Genomic DNA, 19,172 nt, shown 5'->3' with positions numbered 1-19,172 from the left:
CTGAGCCAAGCCGTCACAGTCCGGCTTGCCCTCCCCCCTACATTGCACTTATAGGGCGCTTTCTCATTGTTCCCCATACACAACGGATAAGCCTTTGGTTTTGTCCCTCTGGGCCTTTTTGATTCGCTTGAAGAGAGCCAGAACAGACACCTCCAGTGATGGCCAGGCGTAGCATGTCTGCGCAGACTAAACACACTCTCTGCAGGAGTCATCTTTGCTTTGACTGATCAAATAGCTCTGACGATGTCGGCCAGCCCTGGAGTGGAATATAAAATCAATATGTGGATCATTCATTGTGTTTAGACACAATTAAAGTTGTTGACGCTTTAGAGGCCGCCGTGTTTATCGATGCCCCCCACCCCCACAGATATTTTACTGACTGAATTTGGTTAAGTAGGCAGACATGAAGGACACATGTATTTTGTGTCTGTTCTGTTCTGATTGTGTTTCACTGTTTTTGTATTCACATTTAAAATAAATAAATAAATGAATAAAAATAGAATAATGGAAGAAAAGGAACAGGCACTTCTAATATCAATAACATTTTGGAGTAATCAGCCCTAATACAACGATAAAGCTGCATGCCGCAGCTTTTAAGGCTTAAAGGGAGAAAAAAAGATCGTGAAATTCCCCACCTGGTTTGTTGGGCAGATTGGTCTCATTTCGGATGTGCCGCATTGACGCAAAGAGATGAATCATGATAAAACATGAGCCAGATCAGCTGGTCGCTTCCTGGTGGTGAGGCTGCTGGCAAACACAACCCTAAAAGAGCAACGCAAGTGATTCAGGACAAAGAGAAAGAGAGCAATGGAAAATGGAAAATGTGTACTGACACCTGACATGAACACCTGAACTGATGCCTGACCTCTGACCTGTGTTTGGTTTTAACGTTTGGTTTGGTTGTGACTCAATGAAAGAGAAGGTTAGTCAAAGAATTACAAAGCAAAGCCACATTTTGGGGGATATTTCCTTGGTGCACAGTGTGGTCTAAGCATTTTTTTTATTTATTTATTTATTTTTAGAACTGCACATTTTGGAGGCGTTAATCTCCTCCCCGTCATCTAGATCATCTGAAAGTGCTGAGAGGCTGACCCCTCTCCACAGTGTCTGGAATCAGAGCAAGATCTCTGCAGTTGTAGCACATTTTGAAGGCCAGCTAATACCCTCTGTACAATCTGCTGGCTTCTGATAATGGCTTGTAAAATCTTTCATCTTGACATAAGCTGGCATATGCTGAGTGGCTCCACATGTTTATCTTGACGCAACAAAGGGGAGTCCAAAGCACGTAAGGTAATCACTTCAAAGAGCTTTATGCTTGGCTGCGGCATTAGATCTTGTTCCCTTTCTAATCAGCCATTGACCGTGATTCCTGGGCATTATGTGCATCCGAAAATTAGTTTACAAGATGTTGCAACGGCACGGTGGGAGAAGCAAATTGGGTCTTTGCTCCTGAGTAATGCCGCCGAGGAAAATAAGCTTGGTAAAGTGTTTGCTAAATTAGTTCAACCTTGATGACCTTCTCTTCAATAACCAGCAGAATACAGGAGGCAGGGATAATGACAGTGACAAATCCAGCCTTTCAGTCTATAACAAGCAGTACATTGTCATGTACTGTGTTTTGTTTTTGCTTTAACCTTCTCCGCTTATCCCAAAAAAAAATAGCTCATCCAATTCAATCCACTCGCGACAGAGTTTTTGAGGAGGAAACTTCAAAAACAACACAGTGTAAAAGCCTGCGTTGCTTTGCAATTATGCATGCAATGCAGCGAAATGGGAATCAATTCACTTTGGAGAAACAGGATTTCATCTTCTTTGAGTTATCTGTGCGAGCATATGGGGGAAAGTAAAAAAAGCAAAAAAAAAAGCAAAAAAACAAAAATAATGTGAGAGGGCATGAACCTCAGCCCAGCTGAGTAATGCAATCAGATGACAGCTCTTGAGCGAGGAAGGAATACAGAGAAAGGGAGGGAAAGGGAGAGAGGAATAGGGGGATTTTGTCCAGCCAGGAAATTGAAGCCATCACAAGCAAATTGAGTTCAGGTCCTTTTGGTGGGCAAGAGCAGACCAATCAATTTGGCCTAGTACTCAGTGCCTGTCAGCCTCACAGAAGGACACCTTGGCATCTAATAATAGGAGCGCAGTAAACAACTGAAGCCCTGTCGCAGTCACTTTCAGCTAACCGCTAGCTAGCCATTTCTTTCTGTGGGGGAGGGAGCTCATGTGACGGTAGCATGCTCTCTTCTCTTCATGCAAAAAAAAAAAGAATAGTAAGAATTAATGCACTGCAGTGTGGATACGGGTTCATTTTGCAATGGCTCTGACTCTGCTAACTGCAATGTCTGGCCTGGCGATGATTGCCGCCGGGTGAAAAATCTTGAGGCAAGATGGAAATATAAAGAGCAGTCTGGTATCTTTGTCCCCTCCACCTCCCCGTGCACTCAGCCACGCGAGTGGAAAATGAGACGATCGCAGACAGTAATTTCCATCAAGTCTCTCTAGGTTGGGACTGCACTTTAATGAGCCTTGTTTGGCCTTTCCCTTTTGCTAATCTTTGGACAGTGACACAACAGTCTTGCTAATTATCTCAATTACACAGCAGGAATGCACTACATCACAGTTCTGAGGCAACAGTCGGCGAGGGGTGGAATCATACAACCCCAAAGGCCTAATTATCTCTGTTGGTTCCCAATTAATCCATTAAGTTGTTTTGGCTCAGCCGCGAGACCTGGGGCAACATGTGATATACCAATACGTTACGCCACGGCCCAGCGGTTTTACGTGAGCCTCTGTGAAATTCTCTGCGAACGCAGGGAACCTCTGCCCTTCCGTTTACCTTCAAGGCGAGTCAACACCCTTTTCTTTGTCCTTTATCGCAGATCCCCGACGCGTCCCCTTCGGCTTCTCAGCTCCCGTACAGCTGCTGGCTTACGTGATGGAGTCGCTGAGGCTTACCATATGTAAAACTGCACTGATGGTATTGACGGATGGCAAAGCAGTCAATAATCGTTTATGTGATAAGCCACTGAACTTGTGGGGGAGCCTGAGAAAAAGGCTCGGGGCCAAGATGGGTTATGAGATTCATGGCGATACAGGCTGTCGACATTATGTTTGTTTACATGCTGCCAGAGAGCCAATGAAAGCGGCGCGGGTGAATGATTGTTTGAATATTGCAGCTGTCTCTTTAAACTAATACCGTGACTTTCATCTCGCACCCCCAGTCCGCTTCTCTGTTTTCCCATATTTATTACAGAAACATTATTTCTTCTCAAACCAGCTTTGTCATAAATTAGTAACAAGGGACGGTAAGAGGGAAAACTAATACACTGTGCGCTTTTCTTTTTTTTTGATTGCGATGGCAGCGTTATGTCCCTTTCGGGATACAATTTGGCAGGTTGTGAGTCCCTCCCAAGTGTTCACATGCAAATTTACAGGTACTCATTTCACTTGTTCTTAGTCCGTGCCACTTAGTTTTCATTACACACAAAAAAGCTTATCTAACACTCATCTTTGTTTTTGTCTTTCCACGGATTATATTAGTGCACTAGCTGCATAGTGAGCACATCAGGATATTCTTCAACCTCAAGTGTTATTTCTAGCGTTCCAACATGAATTAATCCATCGTCTCTTTATTCTGTGGTGACATTGCAGGGAGGCAAGCCGCGTGACATTAATGTTTAACTGTCACGTTTTAGAAAGTATATTTTTACTTTTCTTTTTGTCAATTTGTATTGTGATTGGTTTTGAAGGGTCCAAGATTTCAGTTATTAATATAAAATGAAGCCAGGTTTTTTTTTTCTCTTCTAAGGCTTTGAAAGTGTCTGTCTGAGGGATGAACTGCATCTCTCGTCTTTGAAAGTGAATGACTCAAGTATTTGCTCGCAATCTACAATTTATGAATCTTTGCCCATTCAGCTGACACCTTAACACCTTGTGGGGGGGGGGCAAAACAAAAAAAAAACGCTGTCGGCTGGAGCCGAGTCTGCACTGACATGACCCGCTGTCCAAACTCACAAAGACTTTCTGCTCACACTGCCTCTTACTGGAAACCCATAAGTGGCTGTACAGAGAAAAGTGCCAGACCACAGGTGACCTGTGAGTGAAAAGCTATAAACTTGCAACAAGAAAGGCTTCCTGACCTCCTGTGGAAAACAGTAAAACCATGGTAGTAACTGCATTAATAGAGTTGTAATTATAAAAGCAACGATACATGGAGAAACTGGTGCGAGGAAGTGAGGTTGTTTAAGTCGGTTGCTTAATTCAAGTGAAGAAGAACCCGTGACAATTATAAAGGAGACTTGACCATCTGAAGCAAGTCAGTCTACTGCTTTGGGAAATCAGGGGCATCTTGCCTCAGGCTCTCGGTGTCAGTGCTTGGCGCAGGGATGCTGGGACTGAGTGGTCGCAGAAGAACACAGAGTGAGGTGACCGAAGGGGAAATGATAAACGGCCAGACGTAAATTGGAAGTCCACTTAGTCAAACAGAGTGCAGGGATGTTGTGAATGTTTTATGCACTCCACAGGTTAATTATAAATACCAGGCAGCCTGAGCTCGCAATCGAGCGCATGGAAAATTTAAGGAGCCCTTACAAGACGTTTGCTACTTACGAGTCACTCATCACTCTTTGCTCGCAGAGTCTTTCTTGGTCATAATCTGGAGGAATATTAAATGCATTTCTAATGAGGTATGATGAGATAAAATATGATAAGATAAGGCGTTAATGACCAACAGAGGGTAAATCTATGGCGTATGCAGTATAGGCAAGTAGTAGCATTAAGGAGAAATAATATACATAAATAGATGCATAGATAGTGCATGCTTGAATCCAAACAAAATGTGCAGTTTTATAAGTTCGTCATGTATCCAATACAACTTGAATAGTGTGTAAAATTGCTCATGTAGCTGTGGGTTGACCTGACGTAGGTAACATGAAAAGGCAACCAAAGGAAAAGCATCACTTTGGAGGTTATCATTTTGCATACAACATGTGACACTATAGATTTGTTTCTCCAGGGTGGATGATTTTCCTCCAGCAAGCCACGAGCAAAGAGGAATTTCCAGAGAGGGTGCCGTTCCTTTTCTGTCTCCCGCCTCTAAAAATGCAAACAGGCAGGCGATCACAAACAAAACAAATTATGCGCTGCAGCACACAAGCCACCATAAATGCTGTTTTCCACAACGCACCACTGGAGGAAAATTGCTAGCAGCTTGGCAAACGAACAAATGGAAAGAGGTCCGGGTGATTCTTATTTTCCAGATGATTAGTTGCATCAGAAATAATTGTTGGGAAGATCATTTGCCATAAAATTAATTATTAAAGCATGAGCTTAATTGTATTTGCCTCACCATGACCGTCCTCTCAGAGGCAAAGTAAGTTTTTAATTTCCTAATGGGTGAAATAGAAAAACAGCAGGTTCACACACCTGATATTTGATGTTGTGATTCAGGAGGATCGTCCCCCTGTTGTTCACAGGAATTGCAAGCGCATTAAGGGATGGCATTTTACAGTCTCTCTCTCTGTGTGTGTGCGTGTGTGTGTGTGTGTGTGTGTGTGTGTGTGTGTGCGCGTGCCGGGGACAAGATGAATTAGCCAAAGTGTGCGCCACCCACCTTCCTCACAAACATAAACGCACCGGCAAAAAGAAATCTCCACAACTGATAGTTTTTGTAAATGAATTGAATCTGTTCTCGCTCTACTCGTTAGCTTAGTTTTTATTGTTGATGCGTAATGAGCAACATGCCTGGTATATGCCTGGTGAACAAGCACCCAGCTTATGATGTCAAGAGCGTAGAGATTGTATAAAGTGTGGCTGTTTTACAGCAATGTGGCTGTTTGACCGCCCTGCTGCAGTTGCACCCATAAAATGCCTGTTTATGGCAGCAATATCAATATCATGATGCATTTTCCCACCACTAATATTCAACCCCAAAAGGCTTGGGATGATGAACGTGTGTCCACACTGCTTGACTGAAACCTCTACTTGCGTTCGTACTGCGTTGTTCCAGTCAAACGTCTGATTCGACTGGTTGGGTTTTTGACTTCTTCTTCATCGGCATTGCGTGGAAATCCGCTTCCTCCCTGAAACTCCCTCAACAAACGTGGTGTCAACATGGTGTCGGCGAATGGATGAAATATTAATCTTAGGTGAACTCGATCTTAACACAGCGACCTTTTTATTTGGGGCGGTCTCCTCTCCAAGGCCACTGGCAGTTTGTGTATCTCTGACCCTCAGCCAGTGTGTGTGTGTGTGTGTGTGTGTGTGTGTGTGTGTGTGTGTGTTGTTTCACCGACTTCAGCAGAGACTGCGACGCATAGTGATGATCTGCAAAGCTTCAGTGTGAGCAAGAGACATTTGTTGCTGATGTTTTCATGGCTGTAGGCTTGACCTGACCCACCAACACACGCACGCACGCACACACACACGCACGCATTCGCACACACACAACAATGGCTTTTGACAAGAAAACAAAGAGGGCGACTATGTTGGGACGCGCAAGTGAGACCCTGAAGACACCTTGCAAAAGCAAAAAGACACAAAAATGAAAATAAAATCATTAATCGAACTTTCCTCTTTCCATACTTCTTTTTAAATGAAGCACAACAATGACATCATTAACCCGTGATGTTGTTTTTCACATAGCGAGCAAATGTAACACCGCTGCTGCTGCGGCTGCTGCTGCTCTGCATTCACAGCAAGCAAGCAGCATTTTCCACCTGTAACAATCTTTTACAATCCGCACTGTTCACCAAATGAGCTCGTCTTCTGCTCCCCGGCAAGGCCTTTTCCCAAAGCTCGCGCCATCTCCCCAATTAACAGACTATTCCTGCTGCCTTCCGTGCGTTTCATTCTACTAACTAGCCTTCAATTACACCCCTGCAGTGGTTATACAGTTATTAATGGTTATGTGAACAGACTAGAGGAAAGCGGCATACATATTACACTGTGAACTTTGCAGCTTCAATATCACATTAATTATCCATGTCAGTTAGGATTCCCGTTATACATTGTGTGTGTGTATGTGTGTGTGTGTGTGTGTGTGGTGTAAACCAGTACCTACATGCTAGATTCAGCAAAACAAAATAAAGCTCAATGTGCATTTGTGTTACACAAATTATAAAAGCGCCTTTATAATCTTTATTTCCTCATATTACTGCAAATTAAATGTTCAAATTCTTCAAATAAATTCTGCCATCTTAACAATATATTTAAGTAACTTTGAAGCGAAAAAAAAGTGTATAGAAAAACAAGGTCTGTAACTCCACGTCGAGCTTTGTGTTTGCAAAGCTTTTTGTCTAATTGTAATTGCCAATAAGTTAAACAAAAAAAATCCTCAAGATGTAGATTTTTTATGCTCAAAATAACCAATCATTCTCCTTATATTTGAGGAAATGAAAAACAAAACAAAAAAAACCCAAAACAAACCCCCCCACCCCCTGCCAAAGTCAATCTCAACTCCCTGCTGCATTGATTTACATCTGATCTCTCAAAGCTGGATAATCATGGCTGTGTAAATAGCCATTATTTCCACAGGATAAACAGAGATCCCACTAAACAAATGTGCGCTTCTGTACCTGTTTGGTGTAATGGAATCGCAAATAGGATTTCATGACGGCTAATAGGGTTGTAGGTTATTATGAATCATTGAGAAAAGAGTGATTATTCAGCGGCTTTCGCATACGCACCAGCTAGTGTGTGGCCGCTGAATGCAGCGCCAGTGTATTTCATTTATTCCATACACTTTGCAATTTGTATTTCATTCGCTTGCATAGTGACACACATGTAGGTCTCTGAAGCATTAGCTGCAATAAATAGAAATAAAACGGTTCCCGTCCACATTGGCACAAAATGGTGACTGCAGCCGAGCTGAGCGCCATCACATGGACTTAAACTCATAAACACATCAAGCTCCTTCATTCACTGCTCAGGGCTTCGCCCGCTCCGTTCTGCAGTTAACTGTCTCCGAGTGTCAAATCCTTCATCCTGATGCAGGAGACACACACGGAGAAGAATTGCTGTGTCTCTCATTTTACGGCTGTGTATGTCGGTGGAGGGTGGAAGCGATGAGTAAGTCAGTGGTGGTTAACTTTGGAGCTAATGCTCTGTGGCAGTTGCACAGGTTTCTTCAGCTCTGCTTGAGGCGCTTCGGGGGGTTGGTGGTGGTGGGGGAGGGGGGGGGGGTGGCTGGTTAAACTACCAGCGCCTCACAGTTCTCACTCAGCCAAGTGAAGTTATTTAAAAGCACAGGAAAGCAGGGATGAAGAGGGAAGATGCTGAGGGAGAGGGCAGGGAAGCCCATCAGATGGTGCAGAAGGAGGTCACTGCTGGTTGAAGGGGGTGGGGGTGGGGTGGGAGGGGTTAGATGGGGCTAAGATGTGCAGATGTAGTACCATGTGGCGTTAGAGTGCATCAATTATGAATGAAGTTTCAAGGCCCCCTGGGAAGCCTGTTCAGGTGAATCTTCTTGTTGTTAATGATTGTGCTTATTTATAGGGAACGCTCTGCCATATAAAACATATATGCACACTTCCTGCAATGCAGTAACATGCCCGTAGCAAGCGGAGAAAAATCTGGCCATCTGTAGGCCAGCCTCGATGTAACAACTCTATATTAGTGTTAGACATGCATGCTTAGGCAGTGTATTCATTTCATGTTTCCAGCTGTAGGCTGCCTGTGGTGTCAGGCCGGCTCAGCTCAGCCATCGCCGCTGCCTGTGAGCTGCACTTTCAGTCCCAGGTCAGATAGTTTCAAGTCCAGACGTCAACACTGATGTTTGTTTTTCTGTAATCAGAGACACGTGTCAGTATTAAAAAAACAAAAACATTTTGCTTACAAATGCTCGATCCTTAACGACAAATGTAAGGATTTGTCGTAGGTGAGGGAAGAGAACGGAGTCGTTCCCATTTTCCAGTTAATTGAAGAGCAACCGGCCATGGCCGACACTCCCACGATTGATGGAGTTAATGTTGCTTTTCCACTGCTTTTATAAAACAGATGAATTTGGTAACGGCGTTGGTTCCTTTCATTTGAAGAGGGACCTCAGAGATTTGGAATCCAGGCCATTGCTATGCTTTAAGACACACCCACCGCGACCTTTCCTGCTGTCCTACAGATGCATTGATAAGCCCTGCTTGGTCTAGTCTGGGGTACAACCAGAAGAACCTTCCAGTCAGCTGCCCTGAAAGTGAGAAGCTCTGCGTTCTATCCTTGGCTAGGTCACGGCAGAAATGCAGCCTCTAGGGGGCGCACGGCAGGGTGCTCCACGTGTAATTGGGAATCCAATGCAAAAACAAATATACAGATCAATACTCTATGATTCTCTGCGGCGACCCCTGAAGGAAACAGCCGAAGGGAAAAGGAGTCTTCTTCATTCTGGACAAGCTGGAGGGCATCTATGGATTTGCAAAGAGTAAAAAGGGAGTTGGAATTGTTCTCGGGTGAGGAGTCAAAGCTACAAATAACCGTTTATATGATACTACAGGTCTTTTCTAGGCTGGAACAAACAAGCATCGGTCAAATGGCCAACGCTGGAAAAACCAAAGCTAGCAGACAAACGGGGACAAACCAGGTTTGACAGCTGTGTCTCTTCTTGTACTGTACCACATTATTCTGCAGGTTGATGTTATGCTGGTGAAACATTTATGGCCCCTGTGCCCACCAGCATTAGCTGGTCCACATTTGCAATGGCAGGAAGGTGCTCCTGCGGCATGTGAGAGGGAGGAAAAGGGGTTCGGATGAAAAGCAAACAGATTGGACGAGAGGTCAACGTCAGCCAAGAAGCGTTTTGTCAGAGAATCCCCCGGCTTGTCTCATCTAAAAGAGATTTCTTCCTTGATCTGGGGAACAAACTGTGTCTACTCAGGGATTTACGTAGTGGTGATGAAGATATTTCTTCCACCCGTGGAGGGAAAAAAAAAAATACAAGAATGACAAAAACACATTTGCGCCGGTAAATCTGTTTAAAAAAAAGAAAAATGGTACAATTTAGTGAAATTGAGTGTGAAATCACAGGCGTTAGAACAAGTTAGAACAAGCACGTCCACAACTGGATGTGAGCCACATGCAAACACACACACACACACACACACATACACACACCCACACTCACACGCACGTACCCAATTTGTCGATAAACTGGTGAGATGAAATTTTACTTTACACTTTTGTTCATGTTTGTGCAATATGCTTGACTGTGAACAAAGAAGCCGGAGATGGCGGCTGACGAGGCTCCGCCGGAGGTGCGTTGCAATGCAAATGCTTCTTAGATTTGAGAATGAAATGCAGAGAGCTTGGACTGCGACTCCACTGTGGAAGCGGCGGCAGACTGTGCCAATCTTCCAGTCAAATCAAACGGGGGAAGATGGTGATTTATTCGTCACTTTTTATTACATGCATGTTTTGGAACTCTTTTTATCTCGGCCCCCTTTCATCTGTTTTTTTTAAGCTTTCTGAGAAGTCTGCTTCTTCCATGTGTTTATACCATCAAAATAAAACGCTGCCTGCCCGCCGGAGACTGTAATGCACTTTATGGATGATCCCAGTGGAAAACGTTATTTAGACAGGAATTCCATGTCTTTCCTCTATTTGTCTTTTCCTCAAATCACTGCTTTGTGAAATGCAGCAGAATAAAAGATTTAGAGAAGAGAGACAGAGTAAAAAACAAAAACAAAAAAAAAACATACAAGAAAACAATTGATCATTAAAGATAAAAAAAAATAAAAAATAAAAATAAAACTAAAACTTAAACATTTATTGGTGCCCACATGTTTAAGAGCATGAAAACAACCTTTACCTGTACTTTCCAGAGTGGCCAGCAGGTGGCACAGCGCCTATGATCTCGAAGGGAGGTAGGGAGGGATGGAGAGAGAGAGAGAGAGATAGAGCAGGGGAGAGCAGGGGAGAGCAGGGGCAGAGACGGAGGCTGAGCGGGAAAGAGATCTTTTAGTGAGTTTTGTTTTCCTGGTTGACTGATCTCCCTCAGCGCTCTGATTGTAAGAACGGACTCGTGGGAAGTGTTCTCTCACTGCAGGTGTCAGACTGATGGAAGATAAGATTATTTCTGGGGGGTGAAAGGGTGCTGTGATTTTCTTGGGCTTTTTTGTTGTTGTTGTTGTTGTTGTTGTTGTTGTTTTTTCCGTGAGAGCGTGCGTGGGAGAGCGTGTGCATCTGCCCAGTGTGTGCTTCTTCTCATTAAATGTCTGCCTGATAGAAACTCCACGCTATATGCTGTGTTCATTTGGAGTGCAATAGAACACAGACGGTTTTTGACTCGTGCGCTGCGTTCCAGATGGTCCCGCTCAAAAGGAAAGGAAAGGAAAAAGCAGCAAAGCGGAAAGAAAGTTTGTGCTTGGGAGTCTTTGCCCTTTGTGCCTTCCTGTCTCTCTTTCCTGACAAGAAAAGAATACAAATGCATGTTTATCAGTCTCTTCATGACGTCAAATGATCCTTAAATTAGATAGCAATACTGAAGGATGTTAGATCCCTGAAAACTCACTCAGAGGAAGAACAAAGGAAGGCGATTGGAGCAGCTCTCTGTCTAAAGGGTGCGAATAGGAAATGGGAGATTGTTTAAGCTGGTGGTGGGAGATGTGCCAAGTACCACAGTATTCCTGCGAGTACGCCGCAGAGCCATGCTATTTATCATAGTATCAGTACACACTGTGTGGTATTTCTGTATCATTCTCACCAGGCACAGGTTTTTTTTTTTTTTTTTACTTTTAAATCTCAGTTCCAAGCCAAAGTTTGTTGTACTTCCACTGTTTTCCTGTATTATGCCTGAAAGGATCACCTCGGGTTCAAAGTATTTCAAAAAAACAATAAAAAAAACCAAAAAAAAACAGACCAACATTTTCCATTAAATGCTAAGGGGGCTTAGCTCTCACACTTTGCAACTGCAGAAAGTTTCAACAAATGTTTCAGTATTTGGCACCCACTCTTCCCCGTCAGATTCCACCGCTCTGACCGTTTGCCAAGAATTGTATTATTCCTTTGAAGACCCAGGGGCAGATGCTGCGCTTGATCATTTGCTGGCTCACTGGCGTTCAAACCGGCCGACTGCGGAGACCTGCTATTTGTTTGTGCGTCAGAAGGACGTTTGGAAGTGTGTTTGGTCAGGCATGATGTAAAAAAAAAACAACAACAAAACAAGTGTATAATTACGGTTAGCATGCGCGATAAGCCACTATATCTTGTAAACTGGCAGCGGGGATAGTATAAGCTGGTATTATGCTAATGTTGCTGCGAGCGAGTGTCAACACGGAGGAACGTCTTCAGATGCGCTTAAACCCACAAATAAACACGTGCGGCGCCGGCACTGCATGCAGACCAACAAGCGCCACACTGAGGACACGCACATCACTGGTGTCGCACAGTAAAGCGCCGCCACTTCCGTTCCTTCACACGGTGGATCAGGCTCGCTGAAGTTTTTCTTTCTTACTTTTTTTTTTTTTTTTTTTTTAGCAGGAAGCTGTCAGCGCTGCTTTCGTCTCTGAGTTTTTTTTTTTTTTTGCTTCTTCCGCAAAAAACACAACCTGGCGAAAGGAAACTGGAAGGGCACCGGATTAGACGGCTAAACTCTGTTGTGTGCGACACGTATCAGTGTTGTTCTTGACGGGTTTGTCTTGTTGTGCACAACGCACTCGTCGTGATTAATCCGCCTTCTTGACCTCATACGGAAACCATTTGTTTTGGTTTATTCCTCCGCTGTCTTGCGCGTCCTTTCCTATTCAGTCTTTTTCCTTTTTTTTTTTTTTCTTTGCCAGAACTGCGGTCCCTCTTTGTGCGAGCGGCCTATTCAGTTTTGCTAAGAGTGGAAAACGCACGGGCTCAAAAAAAAATGACTTTGTTTGTTGATTGTGCAGTGTAACTCTGGAGCTTTTCAACAAGGCTGCCAGTAAGTGTACTGCCAGGCCTGACACTTTCAGGGCAGCCAACAGATAGATGGCTCGCTCGCCGCGGGCCAAACTTCTTTGGCATCAGCAAGGAGGAAAAAACAACAACATACAGAGCCGCTGTTAATTAGGTGCAGATACAACCAAACAGCCAGACCTCCGAGGCTCACATCACCCCTCTCCTTCACAAGGCGCCTTCGCCTTGTCAATTGCCCTGAAAATCTGTGCAAAGAGCACATCCAGTGATGGCAGTGCGCCGCCTCATCGGTGTGCTGAATAGGTCCTGAAAACAAAAAAGCAGCAAACCCCTCAGCATTTTCACTCAACATGGTGCAGGGAACATTTGGTTTGTGCCTCATTTCTGTGACAGGGTGACATTCGTTCTAACTGAGACTCTGGAAAAGCTGTGATTGTAGAATTAATTACTGGATTCTCAAGGTGCCGGTGGATTTCAAAAGTGTATGATTAAGTCTATCTATCTATCGATCTATGTATAAAATTGGAAAGTGGAAAAGGAAAATTATTTTTGGAGGTTTGTGTCAGAGTACGACACAGAATGAGGGAACAAGGTAACAAAACAAATGAACAACTAACACACACGCAAGATAAGCAATAGATAAGATAAGCAATAATACAATAATAATAGTTTTTGTAATGCGTAAGCTGCAGTCTGCTTATCCATCACTGCCCTTAGTTCCTGTTAAGCAGCCTTCATGACAGCATTTTTTGCCTATATGCACACATGTTAGTAATCAGATTTTTCCAAATGTGTAACAAGTAATAATAATAATAATAATAATAATAATAATAATAATATAAAAGTATAAAAGCAACATTTAAATTCTATCCATCCATCCAGCTATCCGACAGTGAAGAGAGAAGCTAATTGTAAAGCAAACATTTGTTTTCCCCCCCATGTTCCCAGAGGTTTGCCTCCAGAGCCCCTCAGCCCACCTCCCCCGCCGCTACACTTCTCTCTCTTTCTCTCCCTCTCTCTCTGTCTCTCTCTCTCCCTTTTCATTCTGTCCCTTTGGTAAATTAAATGTTGCACGCACTCGGAGCAGTTCTAAAATATATAATGAGGTCATTTGCATTAGACTGCAGATTTCGTGACCTTTGCTTTTGCCAATAATTACTGTAAAACCCATCTCTGTCTGTCATCGCTGAGGATGTGGCAGGGACCTCTCTGCGCCCGCGAAAGGTTAGCTGGAGGCTTGTGTCTGGACTTATGAAAAAGCCCGGGGAAAATGTCATTAGAGCAAGGGGGAAGACACTTGGAATTAACAATTGGAAATTCAATCAAGGTGGCTTTAAGGAGGCTGTGTGTGTGCGGGCCGTGTGTGTGAGTGCGTGCGTGCGTGCGTGCGTGCCGTGTGTGTCTGTGTGTGTGTGTTTTTACGGGTGTGTGCGTGTGTGTGTGTGTGTGATTTTGTGTAGCTCTCCAACAGAATTGTTAAATATCATTTTTTTGAGCGTCTAGTAAGTTAGGAAATTGTGAAGAAGAGGGCGGAATGCTGAGGGAGGGACCCCGAGGCGGCGAGGTGGGAATAGCTCCTCCCACTGGCGCTTTGACAGCCAATCAGTGTCAACGCAAACTGCAACAACTAGGCAGGAACTGGCTCTGCTGCAGTGGGCACTTTCATTCATTCCTTCATTCCATCGTCACACAATGTTATCACATATCTGTTGGATGTATTTCTTTACATGTGCATGACTACCAATTAGCACTTTTAATTATCAATGTGCTGTATTTATTCTTTATTCTAAGCTACGTGACTGTATTTCCCATGCATTTCCTCCCCTGCCATCAACAACCAGGCCTTATTTAAAGAAGAAAATTCCCACTTATTTCTCAGCCTTGTCAAACTTAACTCAATCTTAACGACACTGTTTTGTAAATACATTTTGATCATTTCAATTGTTTGAACTGCTTAGGCAGTGCTCTGCACGGCCCTCTATGTGTATCCAACGGTGAGGAAACACCTCCCGGATTTGGCTCTGCTCATGAAACAACGTAGGGAGGTGAAGACGTTGAGCAGCCAGAGCAGAGCACTAACATCAGAGGCTCTGTTTTATGCTCTTGGTTCTAGTCGCAGCGGCGCGTCACGTTTCACCTGCCGGATGGCTCTCAGGAGAGCTGCAGTGACAGCGGTCTCGGGGACCACGAGCCTGTAGGCAGTGGCTCCCTCCTCACACAACCTCTCCCTCTGGTGCAGGCGCAGGACGACTTCTACGAGCAAGCTTCCCCCGATAAGCGGACTGAGGCTGATGGAAACTCTGATCCCAACTCTGGTAAGTTGCGAGGCCTCGCTTTGCTTTTTAATGTGGATGCATCGCTCGGTGTCGGCGGGCTCCGTCTCACAGGTTCTCCTTCTGCAAATGGTCTCCAAAGGTCCAGTGTGTAAACTCTGGCTTGAGTTATCATTTGTATATTGGTGAAAGTTTAACACACTGCCCAATGCCCATAAATACATAAATAAAAGTGTATACCCACAGTATGATAAAATTAATTATTATATATTATATTATAATATATTATATATATTATATTTATATTATAAAACTTAGAATGGTTCTCATATCAATATAGAAGAATATGCATAGAACAAGGGTCTCGCTTCTAGTTTGTTGCCAACTTGCACCGCCATATTTCTAAGGAAGCCTGTTGTGGACAATCCAGATGCCGGACAGCACGGTTCTAATTTAGGGCGAAAGCTTGTGTCCTCTAATAAACCGACAAAGAACGAGGTGGACGAGGTATCCAGGTTTGTGCTTGCAGGCCACTGAAGTTCACTGGCAAGTTCGGGAGAGGGAGGGTGCAGAGTCCCTTACGGGACTGAAGTGAATGAACTCTGCGGTCTAAAATATAACAACTTGATGTTGCCGTTTCTTCTTAAAAATCCCCAAATATTACACACTTAACTTTTACCGATTGTGCGGTCCTTTTCAACGCACGCGGTAAACCACGTGGCTCTTTCAGTTCTTCGCTCACACCTCACCTGATGACGAGGTTAATGAGCTTAAACTGCGTAAAGAGAGTCGAGAGGAGCGACCCGAGGCCTGGCAACACCTCAACATTCCAAATATCAACTGATTTAGAGTCCTCCCATATCTCAAGTAGGTTTCTAGTTTGTACACGAGCAGGTCATTCATTTCTCAGCTAATCATCCAGACTTGTTCTTCCCTCCCAGGAGCAAACCTGGGCCTCCCATAGGCTCCGCACCTATTTGTGAAACTCATTTGATTTATTTAGAGATGATTTCCCAGTTGGAAGTCCTCGGTGCTTCGGCTCAAGATGTTAACTTCCCGACTATTTCTGTGGGGAGCGTACATCTCCGACCCACTTTTCTCATTTTATCGTTTTATCATTAAGAGGTGAGGCGTGCGCGAAGATCAAGCGCATCGCCCCAAGGTCGACGCCAGCTCGCCGGCTGAGGGTGGATGAGCCAGCGAATGAACTGGCGTATGTGTGTATGACTTCACACAGACAAACTTAACACAGTTGGCAGACGCACCCTGCGCTGGTCGACTGACTCACTGCCTTCTACAAATGAGCACATGACCCAGCCACGTGCACACTTAACAAAGCACACAGTGTTAAGGGAACAGAACACACAAGGTTAGAAAAATAATGCAATGCAATGTTGTTATTATAGTTGCTGACAATAACAACAACAACAATAATAATAATAATAATAATAATAATAATAATAATAATAGAATTGAATTGAATACATTTATTATCATTGTTCGAACGAAATTAAAAACAGTGCAATCCAAGCGGTACCCCCTCATTCACAATAAATAAATAAAATACAATAAAAATACAATAGTAAAAAATATAACGACAAACAACAATAATAGCACAAATTCTCTCTCTCTCTCTCTCTCTCTCTCTCTCTCTCTCTCTCTCTCTCTCTCTCTCTCTCTCTCTCTCTCTCTCTCTCTCTCTCTCGAGACCAAAGTTTTCTGGCACAAAACATCCTGAGGAAGATGTTAACCTGTGCACCCAGTCCAAAACTTTTGTTCATTTAACAGAGCAATGAAACAGCTGTAGAATTGCTGCCATTGAACAGAGCTCTCACAGTAGTGCAGTGGAACCTACACATTAACCTTTACATTAATGTCTTGTGTGCTCGTCTGGGGGCCAAATGGGAACCTTGGATAAGAATCAACATGACTGGCAGAGCACAGGGATGGCATGGATATTCAAACATAGGTGGCCTAACATGTGAGAGCAACTGCATATATCAACATCTGAAGGTGTTCATTCATTACTGCTGATAAATAGTATATATAATGCCGAGTTCTGGATCAGGATTACAAGTAAAACACTATGTTTCAATGAGCTGCAAGTAAGAGAGAGAGAGAGAGAGAAAAAAAAAGACTCACTTCACAGAGCATGAAGAAGTAAGGCTTTACACTTTGATCATTTTTACATTTACGTTTAGTTTTTACATTTCATGATTTTGTACACGGTCTATTACATCATCCAGTTGCTTATATGACGGTGGATACTTTGACATATACTTTGATTTGCTTCTTTTGAGTTAGAAGCCGGGTTTGCTTTTTCATTTTTATTCTATATAGTCGTCCTCTTATTGTCATTGTGTGTGTGTTACATTTTGAAAAATGGACAAATGGACTCAACAAGGAGACAGCTAAATATACAAATGCAAAAAGGAATCATCAGCATATGCTAAACTATTCATACTAAATTTGATGGTGCGGGAAAGATAACAAATAATGAGTCTTTGTAGGTTATCTGAGGCTACAGCTCGTCTGGAAAGAACGCTCACAGCTAAGACTCAAGGCTCAGCCTTTTCCAGCTTTACTGTCTGAAAGCAGAAGCCTTTTAGTTCATGTAGTTTAAAAAAACAAAAACAAAAACACTGTTGCTGAGCACAATACTCATGTTAAGTTGTGTCTTTGTGTCATGCTGTTTGTGTGACCTCGGTGTTCACAGGTTAACTCAGCTGAGTAGCTTCAAGTCAGGCACATGCTATTTTTACTTGTATGCTCCTGCTGATGAAGGCAAACAGTTCTGAGAGGTATTTGACACAGCTGCAATCTGGGTTCAAATTATCTTCTAACCCTCTGGAAAACAACCTCATTCAGTGCAACATGCAAGATGATGACCTTGACAGTGGGTTGTTTCTCTGCTTTGTTTGTGGCCGACAATAACGTCTATTGCCTCCCCTCCCGACATAATAATACAGTTCAAAAGATACTTTTGACACATCATCATTTATTAAATTATTTTTTTGTTTGTGTGTGTGTGTTTTTTTTTTTTTTTTGGTCAGGATACAAAAATAAGGTTTCCACTTTTCTTTTTATTGTTCGTCCTTTCAAGACTGCAAAAGTTGAGTGATCCATCGTAGAAAGTCCACAAAATGTGTTTTAGTTTCCATGATAAATATGTATATTCATTGATATCTGTAGTATGCTCACATTTAGGATAAGATGAGCAATATACCAATATCCGCTATGGAGAAATTGTCACATGCTAACTGTGGATAAACATGGGCAACAAAGAGTTACAAGATAACTTGAGTAACCAACAGGCGCGCCAAAACTTAACAACATTAACTTAAAACGTGCAAGACAAATAAATCCATTAGCGTAAACGTACAGTTCAAACTGTTGCAAGAATACATCAGAACAGCGAAAAGAAAAAGAGCAGATATCACACTAAACATTATCAGACAACTTTGTCAACCAAGTATGTTAATTCCCGCGGTGATAAAAGGTCTGTTTTAAACGTTTGAAAGTTTGCAGCAACAGCCTGCGGTGTTACACACAAATTATACATCAAACTCATGGGACTCACTAGTTGGGACAAACAACAATTATTTTAATTAACCAACAGCCAAGCGATGAAATGCACCTTTTCATGAGATTAAGGTCGTGATGCAGAACACTGCTGTTATTTCACAGTGTGAGTAGAAATGAAAGAGCCTCTCATGAGGCTGTCGGTGCCGCCAGCAAAACATTTTGAAGCTTGACCTGACGGTTCTTGTATAATTCTGTTTCCTGACCTAAACCTTGCAACTCACATGTGTCGGTGTGAGTGTGGCTTAACAACACGCAGACGCACGGCTTGCCACACACAGTGTGTGTGTGTGTGTGTGTGTGTTTGAGCTGGATTTGTCAGTTTGTGCCTACTCATGGTGACGTCGGTTTGCTTCCAAACTGGATAATATATTGCCTGACTCCTGTTGACAATTTTACACGCACTGTGGCCATCGATGACTCCATAATAATGCTGATAACACTGACAATGGT

General features: G+C 43.2%; 1 protein-coding gene across 4 annotated transcripts in view; it reads left to right on the top strand.

Moving 5' to 3' along the window:
* pcdh9 (protocadherin 9) overlaps positions 1-19,172 on the top strand; it is a 162,060-nt gene that overhangs the window by 99,200 nt on the left and 43,688 nt on the right. For 2 of the 4 annotated variants that reach the window (XM_076047279.1, XM_076047270.1), the window contains one exon: positions 15,104-15,179. In XM_076047279.1, coding sequence (XP_075903394.1) covers positions 15,104-15,179 — 76 coding nt within the window. Of the gene's footprint in view, positions 1-14,977; positions 15,180-19,172 lie in introns of all 4 variants that reach the window. The other 2 variants (XM_076047262.1, XM_076047253.1) reach the window with 1 other exon arrangement.

Source organism: Nelusetta ayraudi, unplaced genomic scaffold (assembly GCF_046127955.1).
Source record: "Nelusetta ayraudi isolate G7.1 ecotype Tasmania unplaced genomic scaffold, CSIRO-AGI_Nayr_v1 ptg000005l, whole genome shotgun sequence".
Classification (NCBI taxonomy): Eukaryota; Metazoa; Chordata; class Actinopteri; order Tetraodontiformes; family Monacanthidae; genus Nelusetta; species Nelusetta ayraudi.
Note: the sequence above shows the minus strand (reverse complement) of the source record. Positions and strands in the feature narration are given on the sequence as shown.